The sequence below is a fragment of the Thalassophryne amazonica genome, chromosome 21 (genome assembly GCF_902500255.1).
Source record: "Thalassophryne amazonica chromosome 21, fThaAma1.1, whole genome shotgun sequence".
Lineage (NCBI taxonomy): Eukaryota > Metazoa > Chordata > Actinopteri > Batrachoidiformes > Batrachoididae > Thalassophryne > Thalassophryne amazonica.
The window spans coordinates 9,264,538-9,285,887 of NC_047123.1; the positions used below are offsets into that span (position 1 = coordinate 9,264,538).

Sequence of the window (21,350 nt, forward strand, 5' to 3'; positions counted from 1 at the left end):
TCCTCACCAGTGAGTTCCCATGTCCTTACATCTAGGAGCTTAGTGGATTTTCTCCTCCCTGCACCACATCACGAACTTTGTGATGCACAGATGTGGGCCTACTCCCCCTTCATCACACCAAACTGTGGTTCTTTGGGGACAGAACCTTCCATCGCTGCCCCTACTCTCTGGATCTTGCACCGCCTGAAAGCAGCAATGCCGTGTTTCTGGGCATCTTTAAAGAAGTAGTAGAAAGAGGTAAGTCCTATATAGGCCGTGATTGTGTCGGTGCTTATTTATGGATTCTGTAGCATCAAGTGGATGATAGTGTAGGACTCCCCCTGGACGGGACAGTTGGACACAGGACCCCAAGCAAGGCCGGTACCCATTTCCAGCTGGGTGGACTGAGACAATGTAGATAAGTGTCTTGTCCAATGACACAAGCAGATAACATGAGCAAGATTTGAACCCAGGTGGACATGTTGCCAGGCCAGCTCCTTATCCACTCAGCTACCCGCTCTACCATTTTTAAAGTTGTCATGCTTTAAAAATGGTTGTTCCCAACTGTTTATTCTTTCAAGCAACCTTTGGTTCCTTGAAAGATATTACAGAGATTTTAATTATTCATACTATTATTATAAGTTGGTCAAATTTGTGGCTCGACAGACGATGATGTACTGTTGCAAACCAAAGACAGAAGTGAAGTCAAATAATCAGATTCACAGATTTCATGCAAGACACAAAAATCCAAAGCAATTCATACTCACCAACTTTGCGAAGCTCAAAAGACGTCTCAAACTGATATCCAGCTGCTAAGAGCAGAACAGCGTAGTTGATGCCAGAATGTAGTGTCGGTTCAGATTCAAAGCCCCTTTTAAACCTGACAACATAAGACAAGAAAAAAATAAAATAAAAAATATATATATGTATATCTTCAAAAGCAAAACAAAAATTGAGGTATAATGAGTTAGAGTCAGAAAAAGATTCTTCTGTAAATCAAGAAATTTATTTAATGAGCAATCTGTTCTGCAGAATACAGGGGTGTGATTATGATTCCAACTCTACCAATTTGTGACACAAACTGAAAATAATCAGCAGATGGGAGCCTTTTTACACAAACAGCATACTGAATATTCAAAATCAGATGATATTCAGAAGTCGGCAAACGGTAACTTCATGTTATTATGTTGCACACTATTTATTAAGACAACTTCCATTACTTGCCAGGAAGCTTCTCTATGCTTACAGGACAACTATACCCATTAGGAGATGGCAAAAAATCCTCTGTAATTAATGAACACTTTATATCAGAGGCCTCAAACTGATTCCAGAAAGGGCTGAGAGGGTGCAGGTTTTCACTCCACCAGGTGATTTCACTGATTAACATGATTTCACTGATTAACTGATTCCATATGCTCAAAGTGATGTTAACCTGCACCCTCTCAGCCTTTCTGGAATCTGTTTGAGACCTCTGCTTTGTATGGAAAAATCACATTCCACATTGCGGATCCAAATATGCCATCGGAAGATTCTGAATTCCAGAAACTTTCCATCCACCGGCTTCTTCCAAACAGTCCAACAGCACACAGATTAGGTTAACTGGTGACTCCAGTTATGTGTCAGTGTAAGAGTAAACAGACATCCATCCATCCGTGTGTGTGTGTGTGTGTGTGTGTGTGAGAAGTATCTAAGGTATAAGGTCAGGTCCGTAAGCATTTGGGCAGTGACCCAACTCATTCGGCTGATTCTTCCAGCAAATATATCTTACGGTTTGCAACATTATGGGGTCAGCGATGAGTCAGCAGATATCTTCTCTAAGTTTAGCAAATGTTTTTATTAGCTTTCCCAAGTGGAGTATCATCACTGGGCATGTACGTAACCCATGCAGAAACACAAGGCACCACCAGCTTGTCAAACACCTCCACCTTGGTAAGTCTCAATCTCACAAAATGGGTATATTTGTGATATTCATCCTATTTTGTCAATCAATCAATCAATCAATTTTTTTTATATAGCGCCAAATCACAACAAACAGTTGCCCCAAGGTGCTTTATATTGTAAGGCAAGGCCATACAATAATTATGTAAAACCCCAACGGTCAAAACGACCCCCTGTGAGCAAGCACTTGGCTACAGTGGGAAGGAAAAACTCCCTTTTAACAGGAAGAAACCTCCAGCAGAACCAGGCTCAGGGAGGGGCAGTCTTCTGCTGGGACTGGTTGGGGCTGAGGGTGCAGAAATGATTCATGCCTTTGATTCATCTTGACTTGATTGTTGGAATGTTCTGCTTTCTGGCTCGTCACAACTATTATGGGTCTAAAAGTTTTAACTGGTAGAAGGAAGTTGTACCATGGTTTCCCATCATTGGCTTCTGGTTCACGTGAGGTCTGATTGTAAGGTATTGTTATCAAACTACAAAATTCGTCATGGTTTAACACCCCCATAGACCTTACGTACTGGCCGTTGCTCTACGTTCTCTGGATCAATGATTGTTCTGAGGGCAAAGAAGAAGTCAGCAGGTCACAAAGTCTCCTCTTTTTATGCACCATTTTGGTGGAACAGTTTGCACACTATGATAAAACAGTTTGATTATGTGGACTCACTTAAATCCAGATTCAAGACTCTTCTCACTCATAACTGGCATGGGCTTAAATAATTCTCTTCCTTTAGCTTCAGTAACTGCTGTGACTGTAGGACAGACTCTTTGTCATTGTACCCAATTTTTGGGGGAACATTGGTGAAGTGTGGGACTGTGTGTATCTGTGTGTGTGTGTATGTGTGTGAGAGAGAAATTCCTTGCACCTTGCTATTCTTTTGTAGATGCTTTAAATTCTAATTGTATGTCGGAATGTTCCATGATGCACACCCAAATGTCCTCAGACCACTTAATGTTACAAACGATTTCACCTGACTGCTTTGCATGCAGTCTAAACTGATAAAAACAAGTGCTTCATATCTGTCTGGGACAAAAATGGAGGCGCCTGATAGAATGTTCTGTTACGGCTTATCACGCTGACACAAACAACTTCGTCACAAAGTTTTGATATGACACATGCTGCTTGAACAAACAACATGATCAGGACACCCATTTACCACGCTGATGCACCAGTATTGCAGCCAATCACATAGTCCCATTGATACGCAATGGCAGGGCAAGACCGCCCACCTGGGGGCAGGTTGACTGCAGGAATAAGAACACCTCAGCCCTAATATGGGGGCTCTTCTGGTGCAGCGGTGCGTGTGACGTTTGCTCCGGGAAGACCCCAGCGCTGTCTTAGTTGAGTCTGTTCTCAGTGCAGGCATCTATCGCAATACAACATCTGTTTTTGAAGTCCGTTTCCTGACGGTTATTGAGTTCGTCACCACATAACACTACCATGTGGGGTTCAGGCAGACAGAAAAACCCCAACAGTTGTTGTGGTGGCCAGAGTGGGTAGTCACCCAACTGAGGCCAATCTGTAATGGCGACCTGTGTTGAGTTTCAGCCCTATATAAATAAAACTGAATTAAAACTGAACTGAATGAATGCTCGAGACAGCTGCCACCCTTAATCGAGTCAGCTGCCTATTTAAATAGTTGCTGCAACAATATTTATGTGCGACTCAGCGTCTGGAGGAGCCACTTGTTTGTGTGAACAGGATTGCCACATGGACTCTCACCAGTATGTGCTGTTGTCTCTGCTCTGTGTGTCAGTGAAATGAGACTCCAGGAACATGTCCTTATAGATCCGTCCTATGAGGCAGTACATATCCGAAGCGACTTGCTCCTCACCCTCCACCAGGGGCAGCATAACATCCAGGGCCTTCTGTCGGTCTCCTGGCAGGTTCCTCCTGGACCCACATGGACATGCACACAAATGACAAAAAACAATGAAAACAATGAAAAATAAAATAAGGACCCTGAGTACAATGAGTGCTTGTTCAACTCACACCTGGCCAAATTTAGCTTCATTTCATGCTGTAACGAGTTGAATTAAAACGCACTTTGATTTATACAACTAGCTCTAATTTGGCCATTTTTGGCATGAAGTCCACACGGACAGACGGGCACCAGCTTGGGAAGAGGTGCTTTTGTAAAACCGTGGCAGTCAGGAGCCCAACCAAGCTCCAAAATAGTTTGTACAAGTTAGCCAGGCCTTTTGATCCTCATTACTTATCTTTTCTGATCACTGATCTTTAAACATCACCAAGAAGGTTATAGGTTTGTTACCGATTCTGTGTCTATAACCAGGATCTCTGATTGTTTGATCCTTGTTGCTTATGATAATTCAAGATTCAAAGATTCAAAAACTTTATTGATCCGTAAAAGGACAATTCATCTTCACACCCAATTACTTCAAACAAAAATACAGCAATTAATCCACAATTATTACTAGTTGAACGTAATAATGGCACACATCAGAATTAAAACAACTGCACATATACATTTGATTTGTTTATATACGCTAAGCTTTGATGGAGCTTTGATCTGATTGCTGACCTTAAATGCCAACCTTTCATCCCAATTAAAGGATCAAAGAATTCAGGGCTAGACACCAAATGCAATATCAGGATAAAAGTGGGGGCTTTGCTTTTAGTCCAGATCAGCTCTTTCTTGGCACAAGTGTAGGTGGCTTTGTGTGAAAGGAGCTGGAATACCGAAATATAAACCAGGATTTGAGTCCATTTCAGGCTACCTCTCTGGACAAGACACTTCACCTACATTTTCCCAGTATGTCCAGCTGCAAATGGGTACTGGACTTGACTAGGGAGTAACCTGTGATGGACTGGTGTTCTGTTCAGGGGGAGTTACAGACTCTTATGCACTTCAAGTCAGAGAAACTGGAGTTAAGCACTGAACTTATGGTTCTCGTGGTCATATAAGGGACAGTGTATTCCTTGACCAAGTCTTAACCCTTGGCCAAACTTCAACGAACTCCGTTCATGTTCTTCCAAGATATCACGCCAACAAACAGAAAGTCAACTCAACAGCAATGACAACATAATAAATGAGCAATTCCAGTGTATTTGGAGGAACCAATATTTTCTCACAACTGATGAGAAACAATATCAGTTTGTTTTTATACTTTAGTCGGGATGAATTCCATAAATTAGATGACCTAGTATGATAGTGAATAGCTATCTAGTGTGTCCCTACTGACAGAAGAAATTATTTATGGGTGATTCTTTAACTACGGGCACTACTGGGCTTGTAAATGTAATTTCCACCACACCATTGCCTTACAATATAAAGTGCCTCGGGGCAACTGTTTGTTGTGATTTGGCGCTATATACATGTGCTCTGATGTCACTGTTTATCTCCATAGAAACTACCCAAACAATCTTTCATACAAACTGTTTAGGGACATTACAGTGTTGTGGTGGAAATTACGGCAATAGTGTGGGACAACTACATTTTGTTTAAAAAAATCACAACAGTTGTATGACATTGAATACCCCAATTATGTTTTGATTATTTTACTGATATTTTATTCAGAGATATTTTAAAACATTAGAAAAAATGTTTTTTTTACCATTCATTTTTATCATTGAAGATCAAAAGTCTGGGTGTGGGACAAGCACAAAACGGCAATATTTGTATATAATGATGCTGAAAAAAGGTGAAAAAGTCATCATAGACTACTAGAACAAATTTCTTAAAACACTTTCATTGTAAAGATAACTATATAAGTGTGAAATTTCCCCTTTTTTCTGTTTTTCATACAATATGATCAAAGGACATAATAAGTGCCCGTAGTCTAAGAATCACCCTTATGTAAAAGAAGTGTACTTTTAACAAGTATCTTCTTACAACAGTTTGGTAGGGAAGAGCTGTATGAAACGAGAGGACTTCTGCTGGATTTTGGTGAAGTGCACTGCCTCATCCACCACCTTGGGTTCCACATGGCAACCATGTAGGCAGACAACTGACAACTCACGATTTTCTCACAAGTACCCATTTATGTATCATAACAAGATGAAACTGGCATCTTCTGTTTGCTGGGATCCTCAAGATTGAGACACCTGCATCCTTGATCATGTCCAAACACCCCTTATCTGAATCTCACTACGTAACCCCAATGTGACACAAATTCACATTGGGGTCTGCATACAAGGACCTTGTGAAGAGGCCTTATACGTAAGACATCCAGTTGTTGCCTTACACCGCTGGTTACATATGGTCCAGGTCTCACAATCATACATCAAGACAGGAAGCAGGAGGACCCTAAAGACTTGGACCTTTATTCTACTGCAGTGGTATCTGCATTTCCCCAACACATTTTCCAGGGGGCGTCCAGGGGGGCATCTTTTTCGGATGCCCCCTGGACGCCTCACTAGAGAGGTGTTATGGGCACGTCCCATCAGGAGGAGGCCCCGGGGAAGACCCAGGACACGCTGGAGGGACTACGTCTCGCAGCTGGCTTGGGAATGCCTTGGGGTTCCCCCGGAGGAGCTGGGGGAGGTGTGTGTGGATCAGGAGGTCTGGGCAGCTTTGCTTGAGCTGCTGCCCCTGCAACCCGACCTCGGATGAAGCGGAAGAAAATGGATGGATGGATTTTCCAGGGATGTCAACTATCCCCTGATCTCAAAAACCCAGAACCCAGATACATGAACGTCACTTTCACCATATATGGATACATTTCTGACCTCCAAATCCAGAAAATCAGAGAAAGCCTGGATAATACTCTTGACCCAGGACAACCTCAAACCCAGATGATCCAATTCCACACTCAACTTCTCAGATGCTGCGATCAGGTTATCCGTTGATCACAACATTGTCTGTGAAGTCAAGGTCACTAAACCTTTCCTTGTCGACAAAGGCATCCAAGCTGCTGGTATCCACAACTCTACCAAACACCAAGCACTGAACAAGCCGGAACACAACCCAGAGGAATGTTTCTGTGTAGGCTCTTAGTTGTGCAGGTGGTTTCCATAGTAGAGAAGCTTGAATCTTCGACTGGACTGGGTTGCTTGACGCGAGGATGTTTCGCTTCAAATCGCAGAAGCTTCCTCAGCTAAAATTCTTGCTCTGGTAGTCTGACTTCTGTCTTGACTCTTGTAGAGAAGAATAAACAGAAGCCACTCCAGAAGCCACACTTAAATCCAGCTTTTGTGGCTTCTGTTTATTCTTCTCTACAAGAGTCAAGACAGAAGTCAGACTACCAGAGCAAGAATTTTAGCTGAGGAAGCTTCTGCGATTTGAAGCGAAACGTCCTCGCGTCAAGCAACCCAGTCCAGTCGAAGATTCAAGCTTCTCTACAACCCAGAGGAACGCCAGAATTCACTGGGAAGAAGTCACAGACTCTGGTCCGGTTTTGCAAAGCACTCACAGTCCAGACCATCGATGATCCAGCCCACAAATTTTCAGTATGCCCCAGCGTGCAGCCCTCTCAACGGAGTCAAGTTGGATCCAAATTTTAAATTGTGATGCATGCTATTGTCAGCTTATGTGCACATAGAGAAAAGCAATCAAAATCTACATTATTGTTGTGGACACAGTGTATTGAGCAGTTGCAATGAATATCCCAAAACATAAGGGCCTTGCTTAAAGCTGTGGTGAGTAGGATTTATCATCATCTAGTGGTGAGGTTGTTTCTCTTTACATATCTTCTTCTTTGGAGATGAAGATTCATGCTCTCTTGCCTTCTCTTGTGACTATATAGAGTATCCTGCATTCCCTTTTCATTTTTTTTCTTTAGTCTTCCAGCTGTGCTGCAAAAAGCAAAATATGTAGTAAGTATGTCCCTTTTTGAAACATGGCAGCCTCCATGAAGGCACCTACTCCCATGTACAGTAGTGTTCAGAATAATAGTAGTGCTATGTGACTAAAAAGTTTAATCCAGGTTTTGAGTATATTTCTTATTGTTACATGGGAAACAAGGTACCAGTAGATTCAGTAGATTCTCACAAATCCAACAAGACCAAGCATTCATGATATGCACACTCTTAAGGCTATGAAACTGGGCTATTAGTAAAAAAAAAGTAGAAAAGGGGGTGCTCACAATAATAGTAGCATCTGCTGTTGACGTTACAAACTCAAAACTATTATGTTCAAACTGCATTTTTAGCAATCCTGTGAATCACTAAACTAGTATTTAGTTGTATAACCACAGTTTTTCATGATTTCTTCACATCTGTGAGGCATTAATTTTGTTGGTTTGGAACCAAGATTTTGCTGGTTTACTAGTGTGCTTGGGGTCATTGTCTTGTTGAAACACCCATTTCAAGGGCATGTCCTCTTCAGCATAAGGCAACATGACCTCTTCAAGTATTTTGACATATCCAAACTGATCCATGATACCTGGTATGTGATATATAGGCCCAACACCATAGTAGGAGAAACATGCCCATATCATGATGCTTGCACCACCATGCTTCACTGTCTTCACTGTGAACTGTGGCTTGAATTCAGAGTTTGGGGGTCGTCTCACAAACTGTCTGCGGCCCTTGGACCCAAAAGAACAATTTTACTCTCATCAGTCCACAAAATATTCCTCCATTTCTCTTTAGGCCAGTTGATGTGTTCTTTGGCAAATTGTAACCTCTTCTGCACGTCTTTTATTTAACAGAGGGACTTTGCGGGGGATTCTTGCAAATAAATTAGCTTCACACAGGCATCTTCTAACTGTCACAGCACTTACAGGTAACTCCAGACTGTCTTTGATCATCCTGGAGCTGATCAGTGGGTGAGCCTTTGCCATTCTGGTTATTCTTCTATCCATTTTGATGGTTGTTTTCCGTTTTCTTCCACACATCTCTGTTTTTTTGTCCATTTTAAAGCATTGGAGATCATTGTAGATGAACAGCCTATAGTATTTGCACCTGCGTATAAGTTTTCCCCTCTCCAATCAACTTTTTAATCAAACTACGCTGTTCTTCTGAACAATGTCTTGAACGTCCCATTTTCCTCAGGCTTTCAAAGAGAAAAGCATGTTCAACAGGTGCTGGCTTCATCCTTAAATAGGGGACACCTGATTCACACCTGTTTGTTCCATAAAATTGACAAACTCACTGACTGAATGCCACACTACTATTATTGTGAACACCCCCTTTTCTACTTTTTTTTTTTACTAATAGCCCAATTTCATAGCCTTAAGAGTGTGCATATCATGAATTCTTGGTCTTGTTGGATTTGTGAGAATCTACTGAAACTACTGGTACCTTGTTTCCCATGTAACAATAAGAAATATACTCAAAACCTGGATTAATCTTTTTAGTCACATAGCACTACTATTATTCTGAACACTACTGTAGATATGAAGGCCTCAAGCTAAGCTACACTAATGTACAGATGGTTACGAAAGCTATATTCCAACAGAAAAAGAAGGCAAACAACATCAACATTCTTTGTCTTAGTAAACAAGTGAATTTAATAATCAAGCTCTCAAACTGAAAGACCATGCTCTGGAATAAAAATATGGAATATCACCTTTAAAATACTCTGCACAATACTTGTTTGGGCTGTCTGAGACAAGAACAGCAACGGCAGGTAAGTTAGGCTACATTAAGGCTAATATACTTTACAAATGATTGGCAAGAGTTTTCAAAGCTTTAACTCTCTGGGGCTGACGCCGTCATATACGACAGCTGGGACCAAGCTTTACTAAATTATAAGTAACTTTTTAATGATATGAGATAGAAACATGCTTTTTTTTTGCTGAAAAGTTAACTCCGAGGACTTTTGATCCACCATCGGCCATCTTTGTACCCCTCATAGAAGCTGTGTGATGATGTGTGCAATGTGAGTGTCCAATCGGAATTGGGTCACAGTCAAATGGTTTTCCAAAATCCAATCATAGTGCAGATTTACCTCACGTGATAAACCAAAGATCATTTTCAGGAGTGATATCTTACTAGTTGGCCCATATGAATAGGCCCCTAACTCTTCCAGTGTGGCCTGCGCCATTACGCACAGCGAAAGTGAAAGCAGACGGAGAGCCTCGCATGACAATCTCACATGCTCAAACAAAGAGTGTGTAACTATCAGGATTGCTCCACTAGTTTGCATTTGAATGTTACTGGATTACTCTGTGGCTCTCTCCCTCTGGTGTAAAGCACTGTTTATCATATCAATGAGGTGGGGGAGAGGGGCCGCTCCTCAGACTGGAGCATAAACGCATAGACCATTTTGTATATATTGTTCACAATGTGCATTTGTGTTTATTGTTTGAACTTTTTTTGTACAGTCCTTCACACAAGACCTCAAGTTACCTTTATAAAGTGTCAAAACTGTTGTTTATTATAGTTTGCTGTGTGTTTTGAATAAATGTGTGTGGAAAATTATTTTTCGCTTTACTTTTTTCTTTCTTATTTTTGTTTGTAAACCTTTATTGCACTTATAAAACACAACAAAAGCATATATATTCAGAACAGGTTGTCGTGAAAAAAAAAAAACAGACACAAAACTTGAATGTGGGATGCAGGGAGAGTTGTTAACAGCAATAATAAAAAATTTATGCCAGGCGAGTGAACTGTCCAAAAAATGCCCTCAGACCCCAGAGGGTTAATTACGTTGTATGGCTACCTTGTCTAGTCAGTGGTGATAAGAAGCAATTCATCCGAGTTCTGTGTCTTGTGCAGTAATATTGTCTATCTCATTAGCTTCTGCCCACTAATGAAGGGTTTGAGTTACTAAAACAATAAAGCACAGATAACTTAATTTTGCCTTTTGCTGTTTAAAGCGGTAGCACCACATTCCTGAAAATAAATGTGACTTATAAACTGGTGCAGCTTATTACACGTTTTCTTCCTCTTCATGATGTGACTTATTGCCTGGAAAATACAGTACTTTAATTTGCTTCTCCATTTTTGCACCACGGTGGATCTGATATGGTGCCATGTTTCATTCTGGATGCCCTTCCGTCAAAAGATTTTGACCTCTAAGGACATTCTAAATTCATCAGAGGCTTTATATGAGTTACATTTATTCTACAATAGAAAAAAAAGGAATAAATAAAAGGAAAAAAAATGTAATCAATGTTGTTAGGTGACACAAAAATAGAAACCTAACACAAAGAGAAATGTATAACTGCACAGATCCATGAAATGCAATATAGAAACAGCAGCGGTGTGTGTGTGTTTTGTGTAACTAGGGAACAGTTGCACAGCGTTTGTTGTTTGACAGTTACGTGGCACCGATGAGATGGCTTTAGTTTTCTGAGGTTACCGGGTTCGTGGAGTGATTCTGCGTATGTCTGCAGATTCTGTGCAGGTGACTGTTGCAGAAGCTTTTGTTGTGACTGAGGGGAAACAGCTGAAGCTCTAAATCAGGGGTAGGCAACCTGTTCCAGAAAGAGCCATGAGGGTGCAGGTTTTCTTTGCAGCCACTGACTCCACCAGGTGATTTTACTGATTAATATCACTTTGAGCAGATGGAATCAGTTAATCAGTGAAATCACCTGGTGGAGTCAGTGGCTGCAAAGAAAACCTGCACCCTCATGGCTCTTTCTGGAACAGGTTGCCTACCCCTGCTCTAAATTAATGTGCTGTTCAACTCGACAGCTGACCTTCAGCCGCTTCAGGTGATAATAAGCTGAATGACACTTTGAAGAATAAGTGTGTGTTCATAAAAGCTTTTTAAATTTGGAGTACCCTTTATCTGCACCTCACACGTTCCGTGATTCCAGTTTGTTTGTGTCGGCTGCCAGACGTTAAGTAGTATAGTCCCAGAGCTATGGGGGTTTTATTTATGTTTTCAAGCACAAAAGGTTCAATGGTTATTTCTTATGCAGGAAATTGTGAGGAATTCAAAAATGTAACTCTTACAACTGTAAAGGTAGAAACGAATTCACAATATTTATTTGAAGTGTGGTACCTTCGCCTCTCAGATTTCCTCTTCTTACAAGATTAGATTTTTACAGAAATAAACCTAAATCCATTTAAACTTAGGGAAATGATGCCAAAATGGGAATTTCAAGACAATCTTATAGTGCTGATAAAGTGAAAATAAAGGTTTTGAAAATTATTCCCTAAAATTTTCATAATAATTGCACATGTGCAAGCCATATCTGAAAGCTGAGGCCGATCTGACAAACAGTCAGAGAGATATGCGACTCACATACACACATCTTGCTTTATAGATAGATTTATTATTTTATTTGTCGGGGAAAGTGCTTTTCTCAGGAGCTCCGGTTGAAAAAGGGAGAAATAAAAAGTGCTTTGGCTTAAAACAATGCCAAAAGTGGCAGTATGGTTTTATAGTTGAGGTGCTAATGAAGTCTGGAAATCATTTGTACGAGGACTGTCCGTAAAGTATAGGTCCTTTTTATTTTTTTCAAAAACTATATGGATTTCATTCATATGTTTTTACGTCAGACATGCTTGAACCCTCGTGCGCATGCGTGAGTTTTTCCACGCCTGTCGGTGACGTCATTCGCCTGTGAGCACTCCTTGTGGGAGGAGTCGTCCAGCCCCTCGTCGGAATTCCTTTGTCTGAGAAGTTGCTGAGAGACTGGCGCTTTGTTTGATCAAAATTTTTTCTAAACCTGTGAGACACATCGAAGTGGACACGGTTCGAAAAATTAAGCTGGTTTTCAGTGAAAATTTTAACAGCTGATGAGAGATTTTCAGGTGATTCTGTCGCTTTAAGGACTTTTCACGGTGCGAGACGTCGTGCAGCGCTCTCAGGCGCCGTCATCAGCCTGTTTCAAGCTTAAAACCTCCACATTTCAGGCTCTATTGATCCAGGACGTCGTGAGAGAACAGAGAAGTTTCAGAAGAAGTCGGTTTCAGCATTTTATCCGGATATTCCACTGTTAAAGATTTTTTTAATGAAAGACATGCGTACGGGTCCGCGCGTCGGGACGCAGCCGACGCAGCACGGCGGCACAGGAAAAACACCTCCGTGTTGATAACCATTTGTTAAAATCCAGTTGGCTTTTGATGGCTTTCAGTGGAGTGAGTATATGAGAAATTGTTTATCAGCTGGAGATGTTCCAACTTGTCCTTAAGGCTTCCAACGGAGGTGTTTTTCCTGTGACGGAGCGTCGCGGCGGCTGCGAGCCGACGCTGCAATCCGCCCGCACGTCTTTCATTAAAAAAAATCTCCTTTAACAGTGGAATATCCGGATAAATGCTGAAACCGACTTCTTCTGAAACTTCTCTGTTCTCTCACGACGTCCTGGATCAACAGAGCCTGAAATGTGGAGGTTTTAAGCTTGAAACAGGCTGATGACGCTGCCTGAGAGCGCTGCACGACGTCTCGCTCCGTGGGAAGTCCTTAAAGCGACAGAATCACCTGAAAATCTCTCATCAGCTGTTAAAATTTTCACTGAAGACCAGCTTAATTTTTCGAACCGTGTCCACTTCGATGTGTCTCACAGGTTTAGAAAAAATTTTGATCAAACAAAGCGCCAGTCTCTCAGCAACTTCTCAGACAAAGGAATTCCGACGAGGGGCTGGACGACTCCTCCCACAAGGAGTGCTCACAGGCGAATGACGTCACCGACAGGCGTGGAAAAACTCACGCATGCGCACGAGGGTTCAAGCATGTCTGACGTAAAAACATATGAATGAAATCCATATAGTTTTTGAAAAAAATAAAAAGGACCTATACTTTACGGACAGACCTCGTATAGCGACAGACTGGTGCTTTAGAGATGGTATGTGGTCTAAGATTGTGGCTTTACAATTTGTATTTTCAGAGGATCCCCCACCGTCCCCCATTTTTCAAAGGAACCTTTGTCTAGCCTTCTCCAATTCGCCACCAAGACATCCCCGTGACACGCTGACGCACACAGTGTACAGGTACATCGTCTGACACATGAGGTGGACTGACAATGGATGTGAGAAATCATGCTCATAATCTGGATGTTATACCGCGATCACAGGCGCTTCATTATTTTCATTATATTTCACCATTTTAATGGCAAACAAATACATTCTGTGTGACATGCCATTCAGAATGATTGGCAATCATCTCAAATTAATGATGGCAGCAGCTTGTTGTGGATTCACGTTTTATTGCATGAATTTGTCTCACAAAATGTGCCCGCGTGCTGCCTCCAGCTCACAAGTGCAATATCACATCCTGGTAATTGGCCAGATGGTAACAGTCAGTTCCACAGCACATGGGCATTTTGGCATCCTGCAGAAATATTTTCTGATTACTGCCAAATTAAAGAACAGCGCGCGTTATTGCCGTGCGAGGCAATTGCACCATGAACACTGCACGACATTTACACAAAAACCAGCTGGTGGGAAACAACCGATCCAAAACCCCTGTGATGAGCATCTGTCATTTTCTGAGGAGCTACATATGCTTCACACATGATGTTAACAGTGGTGACGTTAGATCCATAAGGAATCAAACAATGACACCAATTGTCTGTCGGGTTTGAAATATTATGTATGTTTGTCCAAAGGTGTACAAATCAGTCATTTTTATACACAGACTGTCAGTTTTAGAGGATCAAAAGTAATTATCCAATTGGCCCCTCAGCTTTTCCTTTAGTTGAAGGTGTGAGATGTCTGAACTGGAACTTTGAAACAGCCCATGTGTTGGAATGGTGCCAATCATTAAAACCACAATATTAAACATTTTTCAACTTCAGACTGTGCAACAGAGAGAAGAAAATGTAGCAAGAGATGCTGATTCTTCTGGTAAAAGTGGCATGTTTGACTAAATTCAATAGTCTTGTGTAGATAATTAATCGGAACAAACCAGCAAAACAAATGGTGATGATCAGTTGTGGTGTTTTTGAGTTCATCTGCAAAATGGAAATTCAAGTTGGCAGCTGTTTTGGCAGGCATGGACAAAACCAATAGGCCTGTGTAGGTATCTAGCTTGAAAATCCACAGCAAAAGTGGTGATGATCAGGAGTTTTTGAGTTAATTCAATTCAATTCAATTTTATTTATATAGCGCCAAATCACAACAAACAGTTGCCCCAAGGCACTTTATATTGTAAGGCAAGGCCATACAATAATTACGTAAAAACCCCAATGGTCAAAACGACCCCCTGTGAGCAAGCACTTGGCGACAGTGGGAAGGAAAAACTCCCTTTTAACAGGAAGAAACCTCCAGCAGAACCAGGCTCAGGGAGGGGCAGTCTTCTGCTGGGACTGGTTGGGGCTGAGGGAGAGAACCAGGAAAAAGACATGCTGTGGAGGGGAGCAGAGATCGATCACTAATGATTAAATGCAGAGTGGTGCATACAGAGCAAAAAGAGAAAAACACTCAGTGCATTATGGGAACCCCCCAGCAGTCTAAGTCTATAGCAGCATAACTAAGGGATGGTTCAGGGTCACCTGATCCAGCCCTAACTATAAGCTTTAGCAAAAAGGAAAGTTTTAAGCCTAATCTTAAAAGTAGAGAGGGTGTCTGTCTCACTGATCTGAATTGGGAGCTGGTTCCACAGGAGAGGAGCCTGAAAGCTGAAGGCTCTGCCTCCCATTCTACTCTTACAAACCCTAGGAACTACAAGTAAGCCTGCAGTCTGAGAGCGAAGCGCTCTATTGGGGTGATATGGTACTATGAGGTCCCTAAGATAAGAAGGGACCTGATTATTCAAAACCTTATAAGTAAGAAGAAGAATTTTAAATTCTATTCTAGAATTAACAGGAAGCCAATGAAGAGGAGCCAATATGGGTGAGATATGCTCTCTCCTTCTAGTCCCCGTCAGTACTCTAGCTGCAGCATTTTGAATTAACTGAAGGCTTTTCAGGGAACTTTTAGGACAACCTGATAATAATGAAGTACAATAGACCAGCCTAGAGGAAATAAATGCATGAATTAGTTTTTCAGCATCACTCTGAGACAAGACCTTTCTAATTTTAGAGATACTGCGTAAATGCAAAAAAGCAGTCTTACATATTTGTTTAATATGCGCTTTGAATGACATATCCTGATCAAAAATGACTCCAAGATTTCTCACAGTATTACTAGATGTCAGGGTAATGCCATCCAGAGTAAGGATCTGGTTAGACACCATGTTTCTAAGATTTGTGGGACCAAGTACAATAACTTCAGTTTTATCTGAGTTTAAAAGCAGGAAATTAGAGGTCATCCATGTCCTTATGTCTGTAAGACAATCCTGCAGTTTAGCTAATTGGTGTGTGTCCTCTGGCTTCATGGATAGATAAAGCTGGGTATCATCTGCGTAACAATGAAAATTTAAGCAATGCCGTCTAATAATACTGCCTAAGGCAGTGATTTTCAACCTTTTTTGAGCCGCGGCACCCTTTTTATATTTACAAAATCCTGCGGCACACCACCAACCAAAATAATATTATAATGCTATTACCTCTGGTTTTGCGCAAAACCAATTATCGCAATAGAAAATCGATACAGAAAACACCGCATTTCGAAAATCCCCAAGCATTTTGCGCTCTGATCTCAAGTAGGGCTGTCACGATTAGGAATTTCTGGAGACGATTAATTGTCAGACAAATAATTGCGATTGACGAATATATTGTCTATTTTTTTTATTTTTTCCCCCTTCTTTATATTCTACTATTGTAGTATAATTACACAACCCTGGAAGAACGTTTGGCTTCTGTGAGTGGAGAAACTGGGAATGGTGCAACATTTTTATTTTTATCTTCATTTTACATACAGTCCCAACTTTTTCTGAATTGTGGTTGTTTCTGTTGCATTTCTGAAATCGTTTCTCCTCATCAGTCACGTTTTGTGCTTAAACACTGCATTAAGCTCAAGATTGAACAAATAAATACTCGTACCTTTGGAAAATAACAGCTGTTAAAGTTCAGAGTTCTCACCTGCTTTTTGTGATCTCTGCGTCTGAACATTGTTTTTTTTTTGTGGCTCAGTTCATTCATATATTCTCATTTTTTAAATATGTTTTTAAAGATATTTGACCATTTATTTCATCTCATGATCTCATAAATTCAGCATACGACGCGCACATGGTGTGAACAGGACGGTAACGGCAGAATCACACCTTTAGAGAAAGTTCAGAGAGAAGTAAAGGCAGCTTCACGTTTCCGTTTTGTTAACGTTCACTCGGGTTAAAATCCTCTCTCTGCTCCGCGCTCGCTGCGCACTGAACGTGTCTCGCCTGCATTCAGGAATCTCCCTCACCCACCCCCTCCCTCACCCACCCCCTCCCTCACAGTCTGCAGCCTGTTAACTCCGCGCGCGCGCACACAGGCACAGACAGACACACCGACGGCTCCGCATTTTAGACAGCTTTTGAAGGAGACGGCACTGTTTTAATCAGCCCTCAGCCTCCTTGTTATTGTCCCGCCTTAAGACAAGAGTGAGGCTGCAGCACGTTTGACGCTTTATGGATAAAATAAATAATTCACGGTAATCGCGAATATGAAAAATAATCGCGAAAATGAAAAATACCCACGGCACCCCCGACGATCCGATCACGGCACCCTAGGGTGCCGCGGCACCCCGGTTGAGAATCACTGGCCTAAGGGAAGCATGTATAAAGTGAATAAAATTGGTCCTAGCACAGAACCTTGTGGAACTCCATAATTAACTTTAGTCTGTGAAGAAGATTCCCCATTTACATGAACAAATTGTAATCTATTAGATAAATATGATTCAAACCACCGCAGTGCAGTGCCTTTAATACCTATGGCATGCTCTAATCTCTGTAATAAAATTTTATGGTCAACAGTATCAAAAGCAGCACTGAGGTCTAACAGAACAAGCACAGAGATGAGTCCACTGTCTGAGGCCATAAGAAGATCATTTGTAACCTTCACTAATGCTGTTTCTGTACTATGATGAATTCTAAAACCTGACTGAAACTCTTCAAATAGACCATTCCTCTGCAGATGATCAGTTAGCTGTTTTACAACTACCCTTTCAAGAATTTTTGAGAGAAAAGGAAGGTTGGAGATTGGCCTATAATTAGCTAAGATAGCTGGGTCAAGTGATGGCTTTTTAAGTAATGGTTTAATTACTGCCACCTTAAAAGCCTGTGGTACATAGCCAACTAATAAAGATAGATTGATCATATTTAAGATCGAAGCATTAAATAATGGTAGGGCTTCCTTGAGCAGCCTGGTAGGAATGGGGTCTAATAGACATGTTGATGGTTTGGATGAAGTAACTAATGAAAATAACTCAGACAGAACAATCTGAGAGAAAGAGTCTAACCAAATACCGGCATCACTGAAAGCAGCCAAAGATAACGTCTTTGGGATGGTTATGAGTAAAATTTTATTAGCAAAGAAAGTCATGAAGTCATTACTAGTTAAAGTTAAAGGAATACTCGGCTCAATAGAGCTCTGACTCTTTGTCAGCCTGGCTACAGTGCTGAAAAGAAACCTGGGGTTGTTCTTATTTTCTTCAATTAGTGATGAGTAGTAAGATGTCCTAGCTTTACAGAGGGCTTTTTTATAGAGCAACAGACTCTTTTTCCAGGCTAAGTGAAGATCTTCTAAATTAGTGAGATGCCATTTCCTCTCCAACTTACGGGTTATCTGCTTCAAGCTGCGAGTTTGTGAGTTATACCACGGAGTCAGACACTTCTGATTTAAAGCTCTCTATTTCAGAGGAGCTACAGCATCCAAAGTTGTCTTCAATGAGGATGTAAAACTATTGACGAGATACTCTATCTCACTTACAGAGTTTAAGTAGCTACTCTGCACTGTGTTGGTATATGGCATTAGGGAACATAAAGAAGGAAACATATCCTTAAACCTAGTTACAGCGCATTCTGAAAGACTTCTAGTGTAATGAAACTTATTCCTCACTGCTGGGTAGTCCATCAGAGTAAATGTAAATGTTATTAAGAAATGATCAGACAGAAGGGAGTTTTCAGGGAATACTGTTAAGTCTTCAATTTCCATACCATAAGTCAGAACAAGATCTAAGATATGATTAAAGTGGTGGGTGGACTCATTTACATTTTGAGCAAAGCCAATTGAGTCTAATAATAGATTAAATGCAGTGTTGAGGCTGTCATTCTCAGCATCTGTGTGGATGTTAAAATCGCCCACTATAATTATCTTATCTGAGCTAAGCACTAAGTCAGACAAAAGTTCTGAAAATTCATAGAGAAACTCACAGTAACGACCAGGTGGACGATAGATAACAACAAATAAAACTGGTTTTTGGGACTTCCAATTTGGATGGACAAGACTAAGAGTCAAGCTTTCAAATGAATTAAAGCTCTGTCTGGGTTTTTGATTAATTAATAAGCTGGAATGGAAGATTGCTGCTAATCCTCCGCCTCGGCCCGTGCTACGAGCGTTCTGGCAGTTAGTGTGACTCGGGGGTGTTGACTCATTTAAACTAACATATTCATCCTGCTGTAACCAGGTTTCTGTAAGGCAGAATAAATCAATATGTTGATCAATTATTATATCATTTACTAACAGGGACTTAGAAGAGAGAGACCTAATGTTTAATAGACCACATTTAACTGTTTTAGTCTGTGGTGCAGTTGAAGGTGCTATATTATTTTTTCTTGTTGAATTTTTATGCTTAAATAGATTTTTGCTGGTTATTGGTGGTCTGGGAGCAGGCACCATCTCTACGGGGATGGGGTAATGAGGGGATGGCAGGGGGAGAGAAGCTGCAGAGAGGTGTGTAAGACTACAACTCTGCTTCCTGGTCCCAACCCTGGATAGTCACGGTTTGGAGGATTTAAGAAAATTGGCCAGATTTCTAGAAATGAGAGTTAATGAATGGAATATGACTGCCAGCAGCCACCTCTATGGTAGAACCCCCCAGTGTTCAGTAGGTGTCTTCTTCTATCCATCACAAACCTACTGTGGAAATTTTAGACCAATTCCTCCAGTGGTTCTTTAGTTATCATCTGAAAATGAAATTGAAGATGGCTGCCATGGCATCTTCTACGTATGGCTGCCAGTGGAACTGTTACTTTGGTACTTATTCCCTCCACAAAATAAGTTGGTCGAGACGTAGGCTTTCGATCGAGGGACAGTTTATTACATTTTTGGTGGAGATCTGGGTCAAGTGGTGGATACTGCATTTGATGTTTCTCCTTAATCATTGATCCTCATTCCACGGACTTTTTGATCTTTGATTCCTTTAATCCTAGAATTAGGTCAGGTCAAGTTTGAGATCGTACAGGGGTACCTCCACCAGACTATGGACCCACCTTGGGTCCGTTATGGCAATCGCACAGGCAGACAACTAGTCCATCCCCACCTCTTGAAAGGAACCACCTATCTGTTGCGGTCAGGCGGGCCTGGTCTTGACCTTGGGGTCCTCTTGATCATACTTGGAGAAATACGCCACATGGCCAAAGTGTCGTAGTTTGCACTTCCTCACAACTCAAATGATACCCCTCATCTTACTATCCAGTCTGACTGAATTGTGCAATTGTGCAAGTTTCATCACAGATTATTAAGTACTTCGATCTTTCAGATGTAACTTTACATATATAGTATACAGTTGTATGTAAAGGTTTGGGCACCCCTGATGATTTCCATGATTTTCCTTTATAAATCATTGGTTGTTTGAATCAGCAATTTTGGTTAAATATATCATATAGCAGACAAACACACTGATATTCGAGAAGTGAAATGAAGTTTATAGGATTTACAGAAAGTGTGCAATAATTCATTAAACTAAATTAAGCAGGTGCATAAATTTGGGCACCCCACCAGAAAAATACATCAATATTTAGTAGATCCTCCTTTTGCAGAGTCTGGATTCTGGTTGAAGGTATTTTGGGCCATTCTTCTTTACAAAACATCTCAGGTTTGTTGGTTTCTGAGCATGGACAGCTTAAAATCACAACGCAGATTTTCAATAATATTCAGGTCTGGGGACTGAGATGGCCATTCCAGAACATTGTACTTGTTCCTCTGCATGAATGCCTTGGTAGAGTTTGAGCAGTGTTTAGGGTTGTTGTCTTGTTGAAAGATCCACTGCTGGTGCAACTTCAACTTTGTCACTGATTCTTGAACATTGTTCTCAAGAATCTGCTGATATTGACTGGAATCCATGTGACCCTCAACTTTAACAAGATTCCCAGCACCTGCACTGGCCACACAGTTCCACAGCGTGATGGAACCACCACTGAATTTTACTGTAGGTAGAAAGTGTTTTTCTTGGAATGCTGTGTTCTTTTTCTGCCATGCATACCGCCCCTTGTTATGTCTAAATAACTCAATTTTAGTTTCACTGGTCCACAGCACCTTATTCCAAAATGAAGCTGGCTCATCCAAATGTGCTTTAGCATACCTCAAGTGACTTTGCTTACGGTGTGTACGCAGAAAAGGCTTCCTCTGCATTACAGCATCATACAGCATCTCTTTGCGCAAAGTGCACTGTATAGTTGAATGATGCACAGAGACACTATCTGCAGAAAGATCATGTTGTAGGTCTTTGGAGCAGGTCTGTGGATTGACTATGACTGATCTCACCATCCTTCGCTTCAGGTTATCTGAGATTTTTCTTGGCCTGCCACTTCAGGCCTTAACTAGTATAGTACTGTGCC

At 41.2% G+C, this 21,350-nt stretch overlaps 1 protein-coding gene across 2 annotated transcripts in view; it reads right to left on the reverse strand.

Moving 5' to 3' along the window:
- The window catches only part of map3k5 (mitogen-activated protein kinase kinase kinase 5), a 158,308-nt gene that overhangs the window by 61,207 nt on the left and 75,751 nt on the right, over positions 1-21,350 (reverse strand). For both annotated transcript variants that reach the window (XM_034161719.1, XM_034161718.1), the window contains exons 7-8: positions 3,638-3,808; positions 747-859 (exon numbers count right to left, since the gene is read on the reverse strand). In XM_034161719.1, coding sequence (XP_034017610.1) covers positions 747-859; positions 3,638-3,808 — 284 coding nt within the window. The remainder of the gene's footprint in view (positions 1-746; positions 860-3,637; positions 3,809-21,350) is intronic.